Raw genomic sequence first — 22,463 nt, 5'->3', positions numbered from 1 at the left:
TGAGAATGAGGTGGAGTTTCATGAGTGCAACCCCGGGATGGTGGGTTGTGATATTACCATGGGTGAACAATGAAGGTCCTCCTATGGAATTGTCGAGGTGCGGGGAAGCCCTCTTTTGCCCCGGCGTTCCGGAGGTTTGTGCTACAGAACAGACCGGAAATTTGTATTCTATTTGAGACCCGTTTATCGGGTAGGAGCCTTCAGAAGGCAAGGAGAGTGCTCCCTCGGTCATGGGGATTCTATGCAGTGGAGTCCCGTGGATTGTCGGGCGGGATAATTGTCACGTGGAGGCTGGAGTCGTGTAGATTGGATCCGTTTCATGTTTGTGGCCAAGAGGTGATCCTGGTGATCTCGGAGGGCACAGACGATCCCTGGGTTCTTGCGGCGGTGTATGCGAGTACTGACTTCAGGGAGAGGCGACGGTTGTGGGAGGAGGCATCGCAGTTGGTTGCTCAGGGCTTCCCTTTTCTGATGGCGGGTGATTTTAATTGTATTGTCGACCCTCAGGAGAAGATGGGGGGTAAGCCTTTCTCCCACGAGAGGAAGGTTAAGGAATTCGAGGATTTTTTGACTACAAATGGGTTGATTGACTTGGGATTTACAGGTCCAAGGTTTACATGGTGCAATAATCAACAGGGTCCGGCCAGGGTTTGGGAGAGACTTGATAGAGCTTGTGCGACAGCTGGATGGGTCCAGAGGTTCCCGGATCATCGCGTTTCTCACTTACCCAGGATTGCATCTGATCACTGTCCCTTGTTGATGAGCACTGATGCCTTTGTTCCGGTGCACCCCCCATTCAGGTTCGAGAAGATATGGCTCTCTTACCCTCGTTCATGGAAGATGGTCAGGGAGGCGTGGAGCACTCCAGTGAGGGTGATGCCATGTACCGGGTGTCCAGGAGGTTGGAGTTGGCGAGGAGGAGGCTGAGGAGATGGAATCGAGAGGAGGTGGGAGACATTTTTAGGAGGATTGAGGAGTCAGAGGAGGCCATTGTTAGGTTACAGGATCAGGAGGCTCGCGGAGGGGGTCTGTCAGATGAGGATGTGGGGGAGCTTAGATCCTTACTTGCTCTGCATGATGGTCTACTTAGACAGCAGGAGATTTTTGGAGACAGAAGGCAAGGGTTCAGTGGATCATGGAGGGGGACAGGAATACCAGGTATTTTCACCAGGCGACAGTGATTAGGAGGAATCAGAACAGGATCAGATTTATTAGGGATGAGAAGGGGCAGCAGTCGGAGGAGCCGGAGGTGATACAGAGGATTCTGGTGAGCTTCTTTAGGAGCAGATGGACAGAGCAGACTGGTGTAGCGAGCCTAGCAGATATTCCTCCGCCAGGGGAGTTGGTCACAGAGGTGGAGAACTCTGATTTGATTAGACCGGTATCAGAGAGGGAGATCAGGGAGGCGGTGTGGTCCCTCGGAGGGGACAAGGCGCCGGGGCCGGATGGGTTCCCACCGGTGTTTTTTCAGCGATATTGGATGATAGTAGGACGGGATGTGACGGCAGCTATACAGCAGTTCTTCAGTACAGCAGTGATAGCGGCTGAGTGGCAGAGGACCTTCATTGCCCTGATTCCGAAACGACAGGATGCTACGGAGCCGAGTCATTTTCGTCCGATCAGCCTTTGTACGACCTTGTACAAGGTGACAACGAAAATTCTCGCTATCAGATTGAGGGGGGTGCTCCCCAGGCTTATATCCCCGGAGCAGGGGGCTTTTTTGGAGGGGCGGAGTATATCGGACAATGTACTCATTGCTCAGGAGTTTATGTTTGATCTTAGCAGAGCTCCGATGAGGAGAAGCTTGATGGGGGTCAAGCTTGATATGGAGAGGGCTTATGACAGGATGAGGTGGGACTTTGTGCAGCAGTCCTTGCGGTTGTTTGGGGTGCATGAGACATGGATCAGGTGGGCGATGAGCTGCATCAGGGGGCCCTCTTTTGCTCTTTTGGTGAACGGTTCGCCCTCCCGTTTCTTTTCGTCGTCTGGGGGTTTGCGTCAGGGTTGTCCCCTTTCTCCATTGCTGTTTATTATTTGTGCGGATGCATTGTCTAGATTCTTGCGGCAGGCAGTGATGAGTCAGGAGCTGGAGGCTTACAGACCGGTGGAGGGAGCAGTGGCGATCTCCCATCTGTTATTTGCTGATGATTGTATGCTTTTAGCCAGGTCCACGAGACAGTCGGCTCGAGTTATAGATCAGATTCTTCGGGATTACTGTGCTCTGTCTGGGCAGCAGGTCAATTTGGACAAGTCCGCTGTTATCTTTAGTCCGAAGACGCGCGGGGCGCTGAAGCGTTCTATACTGGAGGTTCTAGGAGTAGGAGAACAGGGGGGCATGATGTCTTATTTGGGGGTACCTTTATGTGGTCGTCGTCTGAGGATTAGGGACTGTGTGTCCCTTGTGACTAGCGTCAGACGGAGACTGGAGGGCTGGCAGTCCCATTCATTGTCTATGATGGGGAGGATCGTACTGGTACGCTCTGTACTTTCATCTGTTCCTATTTATCTTCTATCCCATGTCGATATTCCGGTGTCAGTCTTGAGGTCCCTTGAGCAGTTGTTCAGGGAGTTTATCTGGGGGAGGAGGAGTGGCAGAGGCGGGATCCACTTGGTGGCCTGGGAGAGTGTTTGCCAGCCGACCAGTGCCGGGGGGCTGGGAGTGCAGTCTTTGATGACGAGACGGGAGGTGTTAGCGGCGAGGCATGTTGCCCGATTTGTGCTTGAGCCAGAGAGTATGTGGTCCTCATTGATGAGGGCCAAATATGGTGTCTTGGTGCCTGGGGGGCGGATGGAGCGTCACCTCTCTCCTACATGGCGAGTGATGTGTGCCAGGGCTATGGTGGTGCTTTCGGAGATCAGATGGGTGATTGGTGACGGGCACTCGATAGATGTGCTGGAGGATAGCTGGGTGACTGATTGGCCGATTTGTCGTCTGCCGACCATGGTGGACTCTGCGAGACTAGCCGGGTGTAGGGTCAGGGATCTGCTGGATTCTGAGGGGAGTCATTGGAGGGTGGGGCTGATCAGGGAGGTGTTTGGTGAGCAGTTGGCGGAGATGATTTTGGCCTTGCCTATTCCCTCTGGAGGGGTGTCGGATAGGCTGCTTTGGACTCCGACGGGGCAGTCGCGGGTGAGGGCCAGGGATCTTTGTGCATTGTTCTGCAGGACGCCAGCGCGACAGATTGAGGGAGGATGGATTTGGAGATTACGGATTCACCCACGGGTGGCACTATTCATCTGGAAAGTGGCGTGGGGATGTCTCCCGACGAGGAGTTTGCTTGTTCGGCGTGGTATGGAGGTATCTCAGTTTTGTGAGACGTGCGGTGATATCGTAGAGACTATTGAGCATGTTCTCTTATTGTGCCCTAGAGCTCGACAGATTTGGCAGTGCTCTTCGGTTCCCCTGATTGATGCGGTAGTCTCGACACAGGATCTGCTGCGGATGCTGAGAGATTCCATGTCTAGACCCAGGTTGGCAGCAGAGGGGATATTGAGGGCGTACCTGTCTTACCACATTTGGTTGGATAGGAACGCAGGCATATTTGAGGGGAGGCGGGGGCTTCCGAGGATGGTGGTGGACAGGGCGGCGCGACATGCGAGGGAGGTTATGGTGGCTGCCACTGAGTTTTCTTCTGGGATGGCCAGGGACATCTGGGGTTCTCCTTTCGCTGTTTCAGCGCCCCTGTTTGTTACTGTCTCTTGGGTTCCCCCACCCCTTGGCTATCTCAAAGTAAACTTCGATGGCAGTAAGTCATTAGACGGGTTGACTGGAGGGGTCGGCTTTGTGATCAGGGATCACGGTGGTAGATTGGTGGCTGCAGGTGGGCGTCGGACACCTGGGATTACAGTTGTTGGTGCGGAGCTACGGGCTGCTTGGGAGGGGTTATCCTATGCCAGGCAGGTTCTTGGCGTCGAGAGGGTGTTCCTCGAGGGAGACTCTGCGGTGGTGATCGATTGGATCCGGGGGCGGACAGGTACGGCGACGGTCACCCCCTCATTTGGGAGACTCGGAGGATGGCTCAGACGATGGTCGGTTTCCAGATTGGTCATGTGTTTAGAGAGGCGAACAGGGCCGCAGATTGGGTCGCCTCTTTTGTGGCCCGGCATTCCGGGGATGTTTTGTGGACGTCTACTGTAGACGCTCCTTCTTCTCTGTTGTCTTTTATTTCTACGGACATGGCAGGCTGTACTTATGTTAGATCTATATGATTGAGTAGTCGTTTTTAAAAAAAAAAAAAAAAAAAAAAATCCATGGGCAGGCGGATTAGGATTCAAACAGCATTGATTGGACACGCAGGACAAAAGTGGGTACACAAGGACCAACATGACATGAATGAGGAGACCTGCCATGGACAAAATTATTCTGGTTAGGTACATTGTCACAGCTTTTTAGGGTGCAACCGACATCCAAGTCAAGGTACAATTTGATACTGTTATTATTATTATTATTATTCTGGAACCTCTCTTATAAGTGATGGTTCAACTACTGCCTAGCCTATGATGCTTGAACCTTAAAAGACCCATTATACGGCTTTAGTGAAAAAAAAAGGACCCATATATTATACTGATCCAGCCATCTAATAACCTAAGATCTCATATTATAAAAAAAAAATTAGCCAAAAATTATTATTAAAATTTTTTAGCAACCTATATAAGTAGGAAAAATTTTTATAGAGCATAACCAATGTAAAACTAAATACATATCTGCATGCATCTTCATAGATGAATTAACATTATCCCTAGTACGTAGTTGCAAATGAATATAATTGTCATTCTCAATATATCAATTATCCTCCCAGCAACCCATATTCCTCCAATCCAAATATACTTAACTACATATGGAAGATACTGGGATCACACATATGAGGTTTAGTCACACATAAAATAATTAGTGAAAAGTTTATGGACTAAATAATATAGATAATTAGGCTCAAAATATAATAATATAAGCTTTTAAGTTGAATTGGATGCTAACTAATTATATGACCAGATCTTCTCCTGTTGGGCTTGTACTCTCTTTTTCCTTCCACCCAGTGGCATTAGATTCGATGCTGACGATTCTGGACAGCTCTAGAAGTTGTAAAGGTAATTGATAGTTCTTGTGAAGAATAGTAACATTGTGCCATGCAAAAAGCAGTAGCATGTAGACTGATAAGTGGAGTCATGGTGGCTACAGGTGTGCTAAGCAGTACAGTACGTGGATTGAAGGGAAAAAAGTATGGACTTCCGTAGCATTGTGCCGAAAACATGACTTTTTGTGGGTGGGTGACTCTAGAACTTGAAGAGTTTTACATCGTAGTGAAGTGTGGCTCTTGGCGAGTGGACTCTTGGCTGAGCTATAACACATGGTGCACTCAAGAAAGTAATGAGGCACGAAGCTTGATCGGAGAGCGGACCATGCATTATCATCATAGGGAGCAATATTCAAGAGGCCAAAGAGAAGCTCGCTTACTCATTGGATGGCATTAAACAAAGCAATGGCGTCCCTCTTTGTTGTGCAGGCTAGATGCACCCCCAAATTCTACAAAAAATATGCCAAAGTTTTATACCCTCCATGTATTGTAAATTGTTTGAAAAATACAATACATTGAGAAAAGTAAAAATTGGTCTTAATTTCTTTTGATAAAATTTTTAAAACTAGCTTTCAAAGTTGGTATGAGTGTTGGAATTTTAAAAACACAATTATAACAACAACCACCGTCACAATCCAAGACCTCACAATCCAGGAGGTATTATTTAGGTTTTTTGATCCTGTATAAGTACCCAAGATCTATACAGCAACAAACTAATATGGGACGAAATACACGCCCGTATGGTCCTCATATACTCTTCCCGTTTAAGCCCTTACGATGAGCATTCAAATCTAATCACAAACACCACGGGCCCATGGTGAGCCCCAATGAATCCATATTGTAGTGTTCCCTAATACACATAGATTTTGGGTCAGGTCCGCTCTGATACCATTTGTAACAACCCAGAACCTCACCTAAAGAGGCTAGCCGGAAGGTATTATTTTGGATTTCTTGATTCTGTATAAGTACGCAAGATTTCCTCGCTGAATAACCAATGTGGGACTAAACACACGCCCGCACGAGTCCTTACATACTCCCTCAGTTCGAGCCATGATGTCCTTGTCAGGCTAGCACTAAGGGTCTAAATCTATTCAAATCTAATCACAAACACCACGATCATTCGTGGTCAGCCTCCATGAACCCATACTACAGTGTCTCCTAGTCTACATAGGCTACGGGCTGAGTTCGCTCTGATACCATTTGTAACAACCCAAGACCTCATCCAAAATGGCTAGGCGGAAGGTATTATTTGGATTTTTTGATCATGTATAAGTACTCAAAATCTACCAAGCGAATTACCGATGTGAGACTAAACACACGCCCGCATGGGTACTCACATACTTTCTCCGTTTAAGCTCTAACGAAGAGCATTCAAATCTAATCACAAGCAACACGATCGGTCCGTGGTTAGCCTCAATAAATCCATGCTACAGTTCATATAGCATATTGGAAATGCTAAATGACATCACAAAAATTTAAAATGCATAATCATGCCATATATATCATTATCATATAATTTTTCATAATCGTAAATCATTTACAATAAAGTATTTAATAAGGATGCTATTTGGCCAAAAACATAGAACATTGACAATCATATCTTGATCCTAAATTTTTTTTAAAAAAATGCAGGATCAATCATGTCAAATATAATTCATAATTTTATGCCTAAAATTAATCAATAGGTAATTTAAATTTCATAAGATTTGTGTCAGGGTCACTTACCATTGTTCGTCCAAAAATCACCAGATTCAGTTGGGCAAATCTGCTGCACCTATCAAAACCATTTAAAAAAAATAAATTAGTTGCAATTATCTATTTAAAATTCAAATATAAATTAAAAACCTCTATACAACCTGAAATGGATTTGAGCATGCTTCAAGTTCCGATTAGATAAGGGCCTACAAATTAGGTAGAGAGAGAATGGTTGCAGGATTGGGCTTCTCCTTTTTTTTTTTTTCTTTATTTATTTATTTATTTATCTCTTTTTTTTCTTCTCTCTTCTCTCTCTTCTTTTTTTTTCCTTCTCTTTTTCTCTTTTCTTTTCGTCTTTTCTTTTTCTTCTCTATCGCGCTCCTCTCCTCACCTAGCCCACGAAGAAAACAAGGGAGGGGGAGAAGGCGGCCTCCACCTCGACGGCCTCCAGCTCGCGGCTGCAGCGGCGGCCCGAGGACTATGACACTCAGTGCACCACCAGGTAAGTGGTCTTTCCCTTCTTCTTCTTCTTTTTTCTTTTCTTATCCCGACGACCCTTTGCCGGATTCCGGCCATCACCGGGTCGATCGGGAGGAGGGGGAGACAGGAGAGAAGAGGGGGACTTAACCTTGGCTCCAAGGAGGTGTTGCGGCTGCGTTTTCGACGTCACGAAGGCCAAAAACAGGGTGTCACAACCACACTATTGCATGCTTGTGGAGAGGGGTTCTTGCACTGGAGCTATAATAGATGGTGCACCCATAAGAGTAATTGAACGTGGAAAATGATTGGAGAGTGATGGATTAAGCTCGAAAAGTAGTCTAAATCGGCTCATCTTAAAGAAGAAAAATGTCGAGGATTGTGTGGAATTAGTGAAATATGGATAGATCGACATAAATGATTGGCCCAAAAAGTGTGAGTTAAATTGGATTCTGGCCCTGTCCGGCCCGGACCCTGCCGCACCTCGAGGCGCCCTCCTAAGAGGGACAAAATCGTGAAAGGTGACAGCGCCCAAAGAGCCCACTGGGCCCGAGCGCGACCGAATCCTAGAGCGGACAATATCTCTCCTACTGAGCTATCTCCGCAAACCTCACTTGCGAGACGCCTTTTATCTAATAAATGCATTTCTTCCGGAAATCGGGATTTGTTGCACGTATTAGCTCTAACATTACTACAGTTATCCGAATAGCATGCATCATCAAACAAACTATAACTGATTTAATAAGCCATTCACAATTTCCACCGTCTGAATTAGTTGTGTATAAAGACCTTCCTCTAGTTAGACTCGAATTTCTTGTTTCTTAATCCCTCGTTGAGGTTTCAATTGGAAAACATCCCTAATAAAACTTATTAATTTATCAGCAACCCAATCCAATTCGTTGGCCCACTCCATCTTTGTGAGTGTGGACCATCTCTAGTCTGCGATCGAAGTAGAGAGGTCCTCTGTTCTCAATCACCGGTCGTCTACGTATCATGTGATGGTTTATAATTTACCGAGATCGAGCCAAATAAAAGCATCGAGGCCGTACGTCCTGACCCAATTACATTGTGGATCGTCACACAGTACATGATTGACTTTGACCGGTGACCGTAAACTGGAGCTTTCCAAACCGAGAATTGAAGGAAGGGTTTTTGTTTGAACTTTGGAAGCTGTTCGTTTTTAAACGTTCGACATGCATATTTCTTAATAATTAGTAACACTCCCACAATTTTGAGAACTAGCATTATTAGTTTAATGAAAAATTAAAGAATACTTGCAATCACTGCTGTCATATGCGAAGAATAATGCAAGTTTAATATGTTACTTATTTTTCAGAAATAAAATCACAAAATTATATCTGTAAGATGGTGTGAAACCATGACCATAGCAGCTGCTTTTTCTGCGCGAAGACATGCAATTACTCTAACAATGACACTTCTATCATACAAGGTATGCACGGAGAAAATCCTTGTCACCGTCCTCCTCTTCTCAGTCCATCTGGTTGATCGACTCATGTAGACCACACAAAGGAAAGAATCATAAAACTGGAAGGGTGTCATTCTACATTAGCGTCGAGAATACGCATCAACTGTGAGAGTCATGGTAGGCCTTGAAGATTTGAGGAAGGCAGCTTTTCTAACTGATGAAGTCTGGCACAGGTCTCATCCATACATTTGTCGGTGATTTTTTTCAAATTATGGCACAAGTGAGGTCGATCTTAAACCGTGCTGATCGGGTCATAACAAGTAGGTCAAGTAGCTTTACGTGTCAAAGCAGGTAGTACAACTTGACTCTTTGTGATTGGTTCTATTAGGAATCTCCAGGACAACGTCGTCGTCGTTCTTGTCGGAGATGAACAAATGTTGTTCACACTGTATTTACCGACAAATTATACTTTAAACCATGTACACCAGCGGAGCCATACGCCACGTCAATCAATTTGTCTTCTTTCTGTAGTCCGTCGACCATATGGTGCATGTAGTGTGAAATATAATTTTTCGTGTTTTCCATCAATCACGCTGGAGTCGGAGATAAAAGATTGCAAGCAGCACATCTTTGAGATAGTTGACGACAGCTATTCAGAACTGTATAGTCTTCTGCAGTGCAAAATACGTATTATAAATGATTTAAATTCTAGATATCTAGGATCGACAGCTTTTCTTTCCATGAGCTTGCAGTTGGCTAAAGAGTAAAGTACATTTTAATATTTCAATCTCTATACTTAACCTAGCGGTAGCCTATCTCTTGAATTGAGGTTTGTATCCAACACCTGTGCTTGTTTTGAACATATGTATAACTTGGGCTCTCCGTTCGCAACATATTTAAATAATATTTATTTTTATATAAAATTATATAAAAATATAAACAGTGGCAGGTTCGAGCGCTGAGGAGCAGAAAAATAAAAATATAACCTGCCAATTATCGTAAAGTAATCGGCAGAATGGCACCTTGTCGATTCCCGCTAACACGCTGTGCGGTCAAATGATGACTTGACGTTAATTTATTTAGGGAATTGTCTCTTTCTAAAGAAACGTGGTCCATTGAAAGGGTAAAAAAACTGTAACAACCCAGGATCTCACCCAAAATGGCTAGCCGGAAGTTATTATTTGGGTTCCTTGATCCTGTATAAGTACCCAAGATCTACCCAGCGAATAACCGATGTGGGACTAAACACACGCCCGCACGGATCCTCACATACTCCCCCCGTTCAAGTCCTGACGTCCTCGTCAGGCTAAGGGTTCATATCTATTCAAATCTAATCATAAACACCACAATTGGCCCGTGGTCAGCCTCAATGGATCTGTGCTACAATGTCCCCCGGTCCACATAGGTTATAGGCAGGGTCCGCTCTGATACCATTTGTAACAACCCAGGACCTCACCCAAAATGGCTAGCCGGAAGTTATTATTTGGGTTCCTTGATCCTGTATAAGTACCCAAGATCTATCCAACGAATAACCGATGTGGGACTAAACACACGCCCGCACGGATCCTCACATAATTGGGGGACATTGCAGCACGGATCCATTGAGGCTGACCACGGACCAATCGTGGTGTTTATGATTAGATTTGAATAGATATGAACCCTTAGCCTGACGAGGACGTCAGGGCTTGAACGGGGGGAGTATGTGAGGATCCGTGCGGGCGTGTGTTTAGTCCCACATCGGTTATTCGCTGGGTAGATCTTGGGTACTTATACAGGATCAAGGAACCCAAATAATAACTTCCGGCTAGCCATTTTGGGTGAGATCCTGGGTTGTTACAAATGGTATCAGAGCGGACCCGGCCCATAACCTATGTGGACTGGGGGACATTGCAGCACGGATCCATTGAGGCTGACCACGGGCCAATCGTGGTGTTTATGATTAGATTTGAATAGATATGAACCCTTAGCCTGACGAGGACGTCAGGGCTTGAACGGGGGGAGTATGTGAGGATCCGTGCGGGCGTGTGTTTAGTCCCACATCGGTTATTCGCTGGGTAGATCTTGGGTACTTATACAGGATCAAGGAACCCAAATAATAACTTCCGGCTAGCCATTTTGGGTGAGATCCTGGGTTGTTACAAATGGTATCAGAGCGGACCCGGCCCATAACCTATATGGACTGGGGGACATTGCAGCACGGATCCATTGAGGCTAACCACGGGCCAATCGTGGTGTTTATGATTAGATTTGAATAGATATGAACCCTTAGCCTGACGAGGACGTCAGGGCTTGAACGGGGGGAGTATGTGAGGATCCGTGCGGGCGTGTGTTTAGTCCCACATCGGTTATTCGCTGGGTAGATCTTGGGTACTTATACAGGATCAAGGAACCCAAATAATAACTTCCGGCTAGCCATTTTGAGTGAGATCCAGGGTTGTTACAAAAACAAAGCCACTGGGGTGCTAGCTCAGTGAAACTGGGCCATTACTTTCACCCGTGCGGTCTGAGTTCGAAACGCACGGACGTCGATTAAATATGGAGATCGAATGCTCCCTGCTCGGACACATGGGACGGGAGGGCTTATTGGTCCGCTGATAGCCTCGGTGATGCCGGGCGTGACGTACTCACAAGGAGAGTTCGTGCCGGAGCTCAGAGAAGCAACCGAGCAGGACCCACGAGTGGGGAGGGTATAAGTGAAAAGAGCTGGCATGCCCAACACACGGTCAGTTCTGCCCGCATCGAACACTCTTCTGGCGGGGTTGGGGCTCAGTGGGGACTGCTACGCAGAGGTGGGCTTTTCCCTTTCTCCCCCTTCCCTAATTCTAAGGAAAAAAAAAAAACTCCCATTCAAAGAAAAAGTTTTTTTTTATATCTAAAAGAAATTAAATGAAAAATAAAAAATAATTAATTACCTCTTTTTAAATGATTTGATGCAACTGTTTACTAATTAAAACTAATAATATTTTAACAAAAACAGAAAAATTAATAATAATAACGATAATACTAATAGTATTTTGATAAAAATATGTTTTAGTAAAAAAACAATAACATTTTTTTGAATATTTTAATAATAATAATAATAATCGATATTAATATATGAACTAAATTAATATATTATTTTCGAAATAATTATGTAATTAGCAGAAAATAATATTTTAAGGGTTTCTGCAAATGACGGTCGCCAGCTTTTTTCCACGCTACGTCGCCATAATTCCTTGGCAAAATGCTTCCTAGTCTTTTTACGTCCATGTCAATGATGTCAGTGCAGTCGTTGTTCATTTTCGTTAATTAATATCCGGATTCGAGTGGCTATTTCAATATTATTAACTATCCCCCGGAGCCAATGGATTTCCACTGGGCCAATAACTCCAAAAAAATTATATATATCTACTAAAGAACCGGACTCGCACTGCCTTTAAAAACCCCTCGCATTCCTCTGCCACCCCCACCACCACCACCACCCTCAATGGAATCATCGGTCCCCTTGTACTCATCATCCTATCTTTTGCTCCTACTTCTCCCATCCCTCTCCCTCCTCCTTCCTCCTCCACAAGCAACAGCTTCTCCACTATCCGAGGCCACAGCTCTCCTCCACTGGAAATCCACTCTCCAAGACCCCTCACGAGCTCTCCGCTCATGGGCCGCCCTCCACAACTCCACCACCACCTCCCCATGCTCATGGCTCGGCATCACATGCACCAGCTCCCGCATCACCAAGCTCAGCCTCCCGCGAGCCGGCCTTGTCGGCACCCTCGACGCCCTCGATTTCTCCGCCCTTCCCTCCCTCGCCGTGCTCAACCTCCGTCGCAACTTCCTCGCCGGCGCCATCCCTGCGGCCGTCGCCAACCTCTCGGGCCTCGTCTCGCTCGACCTCTCCCACAACCGCCTCTCTGGCGGCCTCCCCGCCTCGCTCGCCACCCTCTCCCTCCTCGTAAAACTCGACCTCTCTGCTAACGAGCTCACCGGAAAAATCATTCCAGCCCTCTTCGCCAATTGGACTAGACTCACCTACCTTCAACTCCAACAAAATCAGCTCACTGGAAACATCCCGACCGAAATCCGCCACCTTTCTAATCTCCGTATCCTTCGTCTATTTGACAACCAACTACGTGGCTCCATACCTCGTGAACTAGGCGATCTCAGGAGTTTGGTCCAACTAGATTTGAATTCCAACAACCTCACCGGCTCCATTCCTCGATCCCTAGGCAACCTAACAAGGCTGGCCATACTGCGTCTCTCTTATAACCAAATCTCCGGCAACCTTCCTCATGAACTAGGCAACTTGTCCAACCTTGGCGTCTTGTCCCTGTTCACAAACCAGCTCTCCGGACCCATCCCTCATGAGATAGGGGGCCTCCAAAGCCTCGAGCTGCTTGGCCTGAGCCAAAACAGACTCACCGGTCCCATTCCGCCGTCCATCGGCAATCTGAGCCAGCTGTTTATTTTGTATGTAAACCAAAACCAGATCTCCGGTGGGCTTCCACCAGAGCTGGGAAAGCTTGCGAATTTAGAAAATGTGCATTTCGCATATAATCTTCTGACAGGTTCCATTCCTTCCAGCTTAGGAAACTTGACCCAGCTAAACCACTTGTACCTCCTATTCAATCAATTAACTGGTCCCATCCCCCGTGAATTAGGGAAGCTGGAGAACCTGGAGGTCCTGATGCTCTACAACAACTCTCTGACGGGCTCCATTCCTTCCAGTTTCCAAAAGTTGACCCAGCTACAAGTTCTGTACGTCGGCATGAACCAGATATCTGGGTCCATCCCTTCTTATCTCGGAAACCTGACCACGCTTCAATCCTTGTCTTTTTACGGCAATCAGATCTCAGGAACCATCCCACATGAACTGGGAAATCTAGTGAACTTGACTGATCTGATAGTTTCCAGCAACCAGATCTCGGGTTCGATCCCGACATCTTTATGCAACTTGACTCGCCTATCAGACCTCGAGGTCTTCGAAAATCAATTATCCGGTCCTTTGCCGCGAGAAATGGCTAATCTCACGAGCATGGTGAACCTTCAATTAGGTTACAACAATTTTTCTGGCTTCCTACCTTCAGATTTATTCAAAGGAGGACAGCTTCAGTGGCTTTCCATGATCAATACCCATTTCGAGGGCCCAGTTCCACAAAGCTTGCGAAACTGTACTCAGTTAGTAAGGATCGAACTTGAGGAAAACCAGTTGACAGGGGATATCTCCCAAGTCTTTGGGGTGTATCCAGATCTGGACCTCATAGATCTAAGTTACAATAGACTCTACGGCGAGCTCTCGGCAAACTGGGGAGCATGCCGTAATCTGACCACCTTACACATGTCGGGGAACATGATCGGCGGGAAGATACCACCTGAACTTGGTAGATTGCCTCACCTTGCATCGCTTGACGTCTCTTCCAATCAGCTATTCGGAGAGATTCCAAGGGAATTGCTTCGTTTGGCTTTGCTCGAGCTGAATTTAAGCAACAACCAGCTCTCAGGAGTGATACCTTTGGAAATTGGTAATCTGTACAGTATGACCGCTCTTGATCTTTCAATGAACAGCTTCACCGGCGCGATACCGAAACAGTTGGGAGGCTGCACCCGGCTGCGCATCTTGAAGTTGAGCATGAATGGCTTGAATGGAAGCCTGCCACTCGAGGTCGGGAATCTTGTAAACCTACAAGAAATGCTTGATCTCAGTCATAACTCGCTCACTGGAGTCATCCCGCAACAATTTGGCAAGCTCGTGATGCTAGAAAACCTAAACCTCTCGCGCAATCAACTGTCGGGCTCCATTCCATCATCTTTCGAAGGCATGCTCAGCTTGTCGTCGCTCGACTTATCGTACAATGATTTGGTGGGTCCGCTGCCTAAAGATCGATTCTTTGATCAGAAAGCTCGAGCAGAGTGGTTTCAACACAATAAAGGTTTGTGCGGCGATTTGCATGGTTTGCCTCCATGCCCGTCATCTATCAGCCAACATCATCATCCAAGGAATGCTCGCAAGCTGATTCTTTCGATTGTTTTCCCCACTATTGCCGTGCTTCTGCTTTTGGTTACATTCGTAGTCTTCCTGTTTCTTAGGAGAGCAAAGCCTATGAAGGAGGAGGAGAGGGAAGTCCCAGTCAAGAATCTATTCTCGATACTGAATTTTGATGGGGAGGCTGTACGCGAACAATTTGATGGAAAGGCTATCTATGAAGAAATTATTGATGTCACGGAAAACTTTGATGAGAAATACTGCATCGGGACGGGAGGATATGGCAGTGTCTACAAGGCACGGCTTCGAACGGGTCAGGTAGTAGCTGTGAAGAAGCTTCATCCATCGGAAGAAGTAGGTGATGAAAGAGGCTTTCAGAATGAGATCCAAGCATTAACCGAGATTCGCCATCGTAACATAGTGAAGTTGTATGGGTTCTGCTCCCATGCTCGATGCATGTTTCTCATTTATGAGTACATGGAAAGGGGAAATATGTCGGCCACCTTAAGCAGCCAAGAGGCAGCCATGGAGTTGGATTGGAATAGGAGAGTAAATATCGTTAAAGATGTGGCACATGCTTTATCCTATATGCACCATGATTGCACTCCTCCAATTGTACATAGGGACATATCGAGCAAGAACATTTTGTTAGATTCCGACTTTAATGCTTATATTTCAGACTTTGGAATAGCAAGAATTTTGAAGCCCGATTCGTCAAATTGGAGCGCCCATGCAGGCACACTTGGATATATGGCACCAGGTAAACTACTCGGCCAATATTATTATGCTAATTTAGCAAAGAAACTTAGTATGACTTAAATTTCTAAAGTTACATTGTTGCCTAACGAATATTAAAGCAACTATGTTTTTTTAATTATTATACTTCATTATTTTTGAATATGATTATTTTATCAAAATATATATTGCAATTTCTTTCTAGTAGGGAATATTAAATACATAAGTTTTGGTATGTCAGTATGCTGAGAGAAATATAATTACTCGCTATTTGAATTATATATTATAAGGAAACATTTTGCCAACAACACGCATACCTACCTCTTGTTTTGATAACAAATTATGACTAACTTTTTTTTTTTTGCTCTTTTATACAGAGATTTCGTATACAATGAAGGTCACCGAGAAATATGATGTATACAGTTTTGGTGTGGTGATATTAGAAGTAATGCAAGGAAGGCATCCAAGTGACCTTATGTCCTCGCTATCATCGCATGGCCAGAACATGCTTCTTAAGGATGTGTTAGACCAACGCATCTCACTTCCCACACTTCAAGTTGCAAATGACGTGATATTACTAGCTAAGGTAGCACTTGCATGCATACGTCCTAATCCGGATGCTCGACCAACAATGAAACATGTGTCCCAGTTATTCACTTCTAACAAAGATCAGAGTTTGTTAGACTATTTTCATACAATTAAACTACATCAGTTAATGAATTTACAAGTGTAGGTTGAATTTTGGGTGGTCAAGAGGCCCAAGACACAGGCAGTATGGGTGTTAAGGTGTGTAGGATTTATTATGTTCACCGTATGACACTTAAAAATGTCAATGTATCCATATATTGTTACAATGTTATAAGTATCCTAGAAGCAAGAACTCTTTACATATGTAATCTTTTCATTATTATTTTAAAGAATATGAATTAGATCTTTTGAGTCTGTTTTCCTTCAGTGGAACTCATGATACTGCTTTGGGAGAACAAGGGGAAGCTAAGGCGGGGTTAAGTTACACACCTGAGCCTTACTCCCTATACAAAAGCCTCTACTGAAAGGGCTGGGGCTGTTAGGTTCTGTTCGCCCAACCTTGCATAATGTTTCCATGTTTCTCAGCTTTTTCTAGCTTTTTACTGTTTGCTTTTCAGTTATCGGATGATCCGTTAGTGGAAGACAGCTTCTTTAGACTAACAAATGCACAAGAACATGGCACGACCTGGCCTCAATTAATTCGCACTAGGACTTATCTTGTTAATATTAATATGAGACTCCAACTGAGCGTCCTATTTAGTCCTCCATCAGTTCTTTTAAAGAGAATGTGAGAAACCATACGGGAGTATTTAATCTCATGCTGATAGTGCATAAAAGATTTTGGATATATTTATAGTGCTGAGGATCTAAATAATACTTTTCAGATAATTTTTTTTACTGTAAAATTATTTTTTTCTATCTTATTTTTCTTCTGTCCCAAATCATTGGACTGCTTAGTACAATCTAATCCACTGACATTCTTTCAAAATCACAAGCGTTCATTGTCTTTTTGCCTCAAACTTAAGCAAGGATTTTGTGCATTGGAGAGCTTTAGTCTTGCAGTCATCGCCACATGTAATACACAAAACGTCGTAATTGTAAGACTATCTCTCTAGTCCAAACCTGAATTGAAGAGGAAGTGACATATATATATATATATATATATATATATATATATATATATATATATATATATATATATATATATATATATATATATATATATATATATATATATATATATATCATTAAAATGTGCATGTGAAAAGTACGGACTAGCTAGTAGATCCAGTATTGTTGAAATGTTTGATTGTTCAATTTATCATTAGTTGTCCATCCCATCTTTGAGACATCTTGATTGAGATTGGCATGCGCAAAAAGGTGTTATTTTGGCCTACATTGAAGCTGAGATATGTGGTCGTTGCATCATTGGACAAAGCTTGCAACAAGCATAAATGATGAGCAGTAGCCATCGGTATCTCTCCTTATGCTACTCATAGGTTCATCTAAGAATTCTTGTTACTATTGTCCTTATAACAGCATTTTATGAACAAGATTAGTTATATGGACTCGTACGACCATATCCTTGATCGCTAAGTAGACGAGCATCTCAATCACCTGGAAGGAGACTTAACATTGTTTGCTCTTCCTATATTTGTACTATAGTATAGTATTAGTTCCAGAACATAATCTTATCTTGCTTCTACGTACATTTCAATTCCGATGGTACTGTCCCTTGCCAGTTAAGAAGATAGACAGAGGTTTGAATCCCTCTCTACTCTTATAAATAATAATAATAATAATAATAATAATAATAATAACAATCTTTTTTTCATCACAAATCAGCTGTGACGACATCCATGCTTTGCAGAGTGCACCCCAATATTGACCATCCCAACCAAGCCGGCAATGCAGAGTGTACTTCGCCAACCCTTTAAATCATCCACCATCACTGTCGGGTGAACAAATAAACCGTATTTCTGCTGAGTGTATTCGTACTCGTATAGTATGAGATGCCCGTTTTAGCAAAAAAAAAAAAAACAAATAAGTTGTGCCACTACATGACTTGACTAGTTTTTGTTTTCCTGTTTGGGTACCAGCTTTTAAAGTTTTTTTTATTTTTTTTATTTTTTTATACAATAGTAGCTCACGTCAACCAGGCATAAGTTTCACCATCAGTATCAAGAAAAATAAGAGTACATAAAGGTACAGGATAGAATCAATCACTGTCCATAAAGCCTCTTCTAACTGGTGAGCAGCAAAGGAGGCAACCAAGTCTGCTATCGTGTTCGCTTTCTGAAACACATGAGCAACCTGAAACGAGCTGCAGCCTACCACTATGCTCTGGATGTCCCGGATTAGGGGGTGGCCATCGCCCTGTCGCCCAACATTACGAATCTACTCAGTCATCGTAGTCAAGTCACTCTTCAGGATAATGCAATCTGCCCCTAGGATCCTTCCCACATAGGTGACTGCCTCCCAAATTGCTCTGAGCTCGGCTCTAATAGCGGTCATATCCAGAGTCTCCTTTCAAGTGGAGGAAAGCTGCAACCATTTCGTGCACGGGCCAATTATGGACATTGTAAAATGGAGGACTAGCTTCCATCTTAGTATTAAGATAAGTGGCACTTGAATTTGAAGCAGCCATCAGCCAGGTCTTGGATGCTGAATTATCCGTCTTACCACTTGTATCGATAGACCCACTTTCATTTAATGCTGAGGAGATTTCTTTTCAATCAAATCTTTATCCCGATCTTCGAACTTTCAGGGGCAGGATTCGAGTGCTAAGGTTTAGCTTTCTCCGTCAGGGGGGGTCAGTGAAACACCATGACCTAAAACACATACAAATGTGATAAAACTACGATGTAGTTGAACCAATTTACTCATTTTATTTGATTCGGCTAAAACCTTGTGATGTTACCTAAGTTTACCGTCTTGGTTGCTGTATATATTTGGATTATATTCATGAGTGTACTGACGTGCAAGTGAAATATATACTATAATTGACTATATTGGTCTTCAGGTGTGATGGGACTCGGCTTTCTTTTATGATACTCTGTAATATGTGAGGTCTTTTTCTAAATCTCGGCCTCAATCTATGGAACAAAGTTTAGATGCTGCTGCATCCAGAAACGAACACGAAGGATCCAAGGGAATAAAATGTTGGCTCATTTTGAGATGAACCTGGCGATCAATATCATCATATTGAGTCCCTTCCAATCAAACCCAACAATCCACATCGCTTTTGGAGAATATCATAGTTATTCACTACTGCCATTCGATTCCGAACCTCAGATTTTACTTGGAAAGAGAGAGAAAAAGCCGAGCTAGGAGGTGTTGGCAAACTGCCCAAACTATCAAATGGGTTTAAGCTAACCATGGTTCCAATTTATTAACCCAAATCAAGAGTGGTCATGCTTGATTCTGATGCAACACATTCACAAACAATGATTGTGGAGATGAGCTTTCTGCTTGGAAAAAAGAAAAGAAAAAGTAGGCAAATACTTCACCAATATCGAGTAGGTCTCTCATGGCTTGCTCGGTCTTATAAATTCCACAGTTTAAGCCCTCTAATGCTAACATTTTAATATCTCGACATAGTCCTCTTCAGGAAAATGGACGTTCCATGAACAAGGTCTTAGTGACCCCAACACAGCTCTATCAAAATATCATTAGTCTAAGAAATCTCAAAACATTTTAATATCCTGTATAGTGCCCATGCCCATCCCTCATGTGTGGAGCCTTCCGGCCTCAGCACGCACAAAGGAGGGGTCGTCATTAGGCCACCGACAGTACTGTAACACCGCCAAGCACGAGATAACACAAAGCCACAAGGGAAGACGGATGCATGGAGCCAAGCTGCACCAATGGGGATGAGGTGGGAGGGGGGAGGGATGGGGGGCAACCAAGTGCGAAATGGCAGGAGTCCCCCGATCGAGAGAGAGCACCGGACCGATGAATGCAGCCACATCACCTTGTTCGTGTGGACGCGTCATCGACTGAAGGGGTCAAGACGGAGCATGAGGGTCAGGAGCAAAGGAGTTGTTGTTGTTTGGCCGTTGACAGTGGAGCACCGCCGTGCACGATACAACAGAAGGCAACCAGGCACGACGCGATGGAGTGCCTCGACCGAGATGGAGGTTGACCATATCGACAAACGCCAACACGTTTCCACGTGCAAGTGTTTGTAACTTCGAGCGGAGGTATCGGGATAGAGCTCGAGGGTTAGGAGCGAGTGCTCAATAGGACCAACAAATGCTGCCTTAGATCATAGCTCACGTGCCAACACGGTTGCGATCGTGTTGCACCCCATGCAGTTCCCTAGTGCGTGGAGCCTTGCGGCACCGGCATGCATGAAGGAGGGGTCGCTGTTAGGCCCTTGACAATAGAGCACCGTCATGTACGAGGTATTAGAAGGATACCAAGATGGTAGCCTGGTGGTAAGAAGAACTTGGACTCCACCCAAATTGTCTGAGTTCGAAACTTGTGGGCGTCGATTAAATCAGGGAACCGCATGCCCCATGCCTGGATGGCTCTATATGGATATGCTTTTCTTCCATCAGTACTGAGGTGGCGCTGAGGTGATGTACTCACACGTGGATGGCCCAGTGGGATTTTCCACGAGTTGGAGATGGCATGTGGAAACTTGCGACCCGCATCGAACATTTTCTGATGGAAGGAGGGCCTAATGGAGGCTGCTACGCGGGTGGGGTTCTACCCCTCCCCCTCCCCTCCTATTTTTTTTTTTTTTTGGTGTAAACGGCAATTTCATATAACTCTAACGTGAGTACACCCTGCCATATCAGAAGAAAGCAAAAAATACAGTAGGGGCGGAAGCTCTACCGTGGAAGTCCAATAGATCTCTCCCGAATGCCGTGCAATGTAAGAGGCGACCCATCTTCCCTCCTATTTTTTCACCAAAAAAAAAAAAAAAGAAGACGGATGCACGGACCAGGCAGCACCGAGAGGGGGTGGGGAAGGAAGGTGCAGAGGGGGGGGTGGGCAATCGTGCCTTTTGGGACATGAGTCCCTCACCTGGGAGCGTAGCTCAATCGGACCGAGGAACAACGCCACGAGTCCCTGCGCACATGACCAGGACTTCGACCGAAGGGGTCAGGCTGGAGGCCGAAGGCCACGAGAGCAAGAGCTCCCGTTAATCAACGAACACCATCCCAATTCACAACTCACATGCCGACACGGTTGCGCCCGCATGATACCAGATACACCTCCCCAGCGTGTGGAGCTTTTCCATCCTGGCATGCGTGCAGGAGGGATCATCATAAGGCCGCCGACAGCGGAGCACCACCTTACACGGCATACCAGAAGGCAACGGAGCACGATGCAATAGGAGTCCCCTATCCGAAAGCGACCTCGACTAGACCGACGAACGCCGCCACATTCCTGCGCACATGCAGATGCGACTTTAATCAGAGGTGTAACTATGGAGACTAAGGGCCGGGAGCGAGTGCTCGATCGGACCAACGAACGCTGCCTCAGATCACAGCTCATACGTCGACACGGTACCGGCCGCATCGCACCCCATGCCTATTCCAACGCGTGAAACCTTGCGACACCGATACGTGCAAAGGATTTACAAATGCGCCTCTAATCACAACTCATACGTCGACAAAGTACCGACCTTGTCGCACCACACCACACGCCTGTCCCCAATGCTCGGTTAACTACATAACACCGAACAATGCCACCGTCTAGCCAATTTTGCCGTTCCGTGAACTATTTTTATACATAAGTATCCAAAATCTCACCTAAAATGGCTAGTCAGAAAATATTATTTGGATTCTTTGATCCTATATAAGTACCTAAGATCACCTAGCAAATAACCAATGTAGGACTAAACACACGCTCGCACGGGTCCTCACATACTCCCCCGTTCAAGCTCTGATGTTCTCGTTAGGCTAAGTTGATCAGCCTCAATGAATCAATACTATAGTGTCCCCTAGTCCATATAGGTTATGGGCCGGATCCGCTCTGATACTATTTGTAATAACTCAGGATCTTACCCAAAATGGCTAGACGAAAGGTATTATTTGGATTTCTTGATTCTGTATAAGTATTCAAGATCTACCCAGCAAATAAGCAATGTGGAACTAAATACACGTCTGCACGGATCCTCACAAGATCGAGCAATGGCCGGGCTAGTTAACTCTCATATTACACGAGTACGTCTCCCCAGTGCATGGCAGAATAGTAACGCTTGACTACATGGTTGGAATGGGAAACTTGACTTGATCATGAAATTGCAGTGATTTTAATACTTGTACCATCCACACTAGCAGTCAGTTATGACGATCACGTCAATTGGAATGATCCCAGCCCTCCAACATACGGAATGTGTATTGCGCTAAGCCCATGCAAGCATCAAAGCAGCTATTAGATACCATCAACGATTCCAAAAAGACAGTGACAGGGTACTTCGCACCAACCAAATGATGGTTACCTCTCAACGGACTTTGGTGCATTCGATCTCTTTTATGCCTCCCCATGCGCCCATCCATGGGTCCACCAATTTATACCCTTCGATAGCCCACTCCAAGTGCCACCTAATGGACGG

General features: G+C 45.0%; 3 protein-coding genes across 3 annotated transcripts; all 3 read left to right on the top strand.

Moving 5' to 3' along the window:
- The first annotated feature begins 69 nt into the window (after positions 1–69).
- On the top strand, positions 70–4,138 carry LOC120106025. The gene is made up of 3 exons (XM_039118873.1): positions 70–714; positions 801–992; positions 1,091–4,138. The coding sequence occupies exons 1-3, from the start codon at positions 70–72 to the stop codon at positions 4,136–4,138; spliced, it is 3,885 nt and encodes a 1,294-aa protein (XP_038974801.1).
- A 7,986-nt stretch (positions 4,139–12,124) lies between these two features.
- LOC120106024 (probable leucine-rich repeat receptor-like protein kinase At1g35710) lies at positions 12,125–13,388 on the top strand. The gene is made up of 2 exons (XM_039118872.1): positions 12,125–13,286; positions 13,375–13,388. Exons 1-2 carry the CDS (start codon positions 12,137–12,139, stop codon positions 13,386–13,388), a joined length of 1,164 nt encoding a protein of 387 aa, XP_038974800.1. The 5' UTR covers positions 12,125–12,136.
- Positions 13,353–16,316, top strand: LOC103721575 (MDIS1-interacting receptor like kinase 2-like). Its single transcript, XM_026810218.2, has 2 exons — positions 13,353–15,389; positions 15,742–16,316. Exons 1-2 carry the CDS (start codon positions 13,415–13,417, stop codon positions 16,095–16,097), a joined length of 2,331 nt encoding a protein of 776 aa, XP_026666019.2. The 5' UTR covers positions 13,353–13,414; the 3' UTR covers positions 16,098–16,316.
- The last annotated feature ends 6,147 nt before the right edge of the window (positions 16,317–22,463 follow it).

Source organism: Phoenix dactylifera, unplaced genomic scaffold (genome assembly GCF_009389715.1).
Source record: "Phoenix dactylifera cultivar Barhee BC4 unplaced genomic scaffold, palm_55x_up_171113_PBpolish2nd_filt_p 000432F, whole genome shotgun sequence".
NCBI classification, from domain to species: domain Eukaryota; kingdom Viridiplantae; phylum Streptophyta; class Magnoliopsida; order Arecales; family Arecaceae; genus Phoenix; species Phoenix dactylifera.
Note: the sequence above shows the minus strand (reverse complement) of the source record. Positions and strands in the feature narration are given on the sequence as shown.

What these genes read in the sequence shown, in the direction of transcription:
- LOC120106025 (XM_039118873.1), top strand. Translation starts at nt 70, where the DNA reads ATGAAGGTCCTCCTATGGAATTGTCGAGGTGCGGGGAAGCCCTCTTTT. An exon ending in AGAGGTTCCCGGATCATCGC is followed by an intron (nt 715 to 800) that starts GTTTCTCACTTA and finishes CCCCCCATTCAG; the next exon opens with GTTCGAGAAGATATGGCTCT. An exon ending in AGGAGTCAGAGGAGGCCATT is followed by an intron (nt 993 to 1,090) that starts GTTAGGTTACAG and finishes TGGTCTACTTAG; the next exon opens with ACAGCAGGAGATTTTTGGAG.
- LOC120106024 (XM_039118872.1), top strand. Translation starts at nt 12,137, where the DNA reads ATGGAATCATCGGTCCCCTTGTACTCATCATCCTATCTTTTGCTCCTA.
- LOC103721575 (XM_026810218.2), top strand. Translation starts at nt 13,415, where the DNA reads ATGAACCAGATATCTGGGTCCATCCCTTCTTATCTCGGAAACCTGACC. An exon ending in ACTTGGATATATGGCACCAG is followed by an intron (nt 15,390 to 15,741) that starts GTAAACTACTCG and finishes TCTTTTATACAG; the next exon opens with AGATTTCGTATACAATGAAG.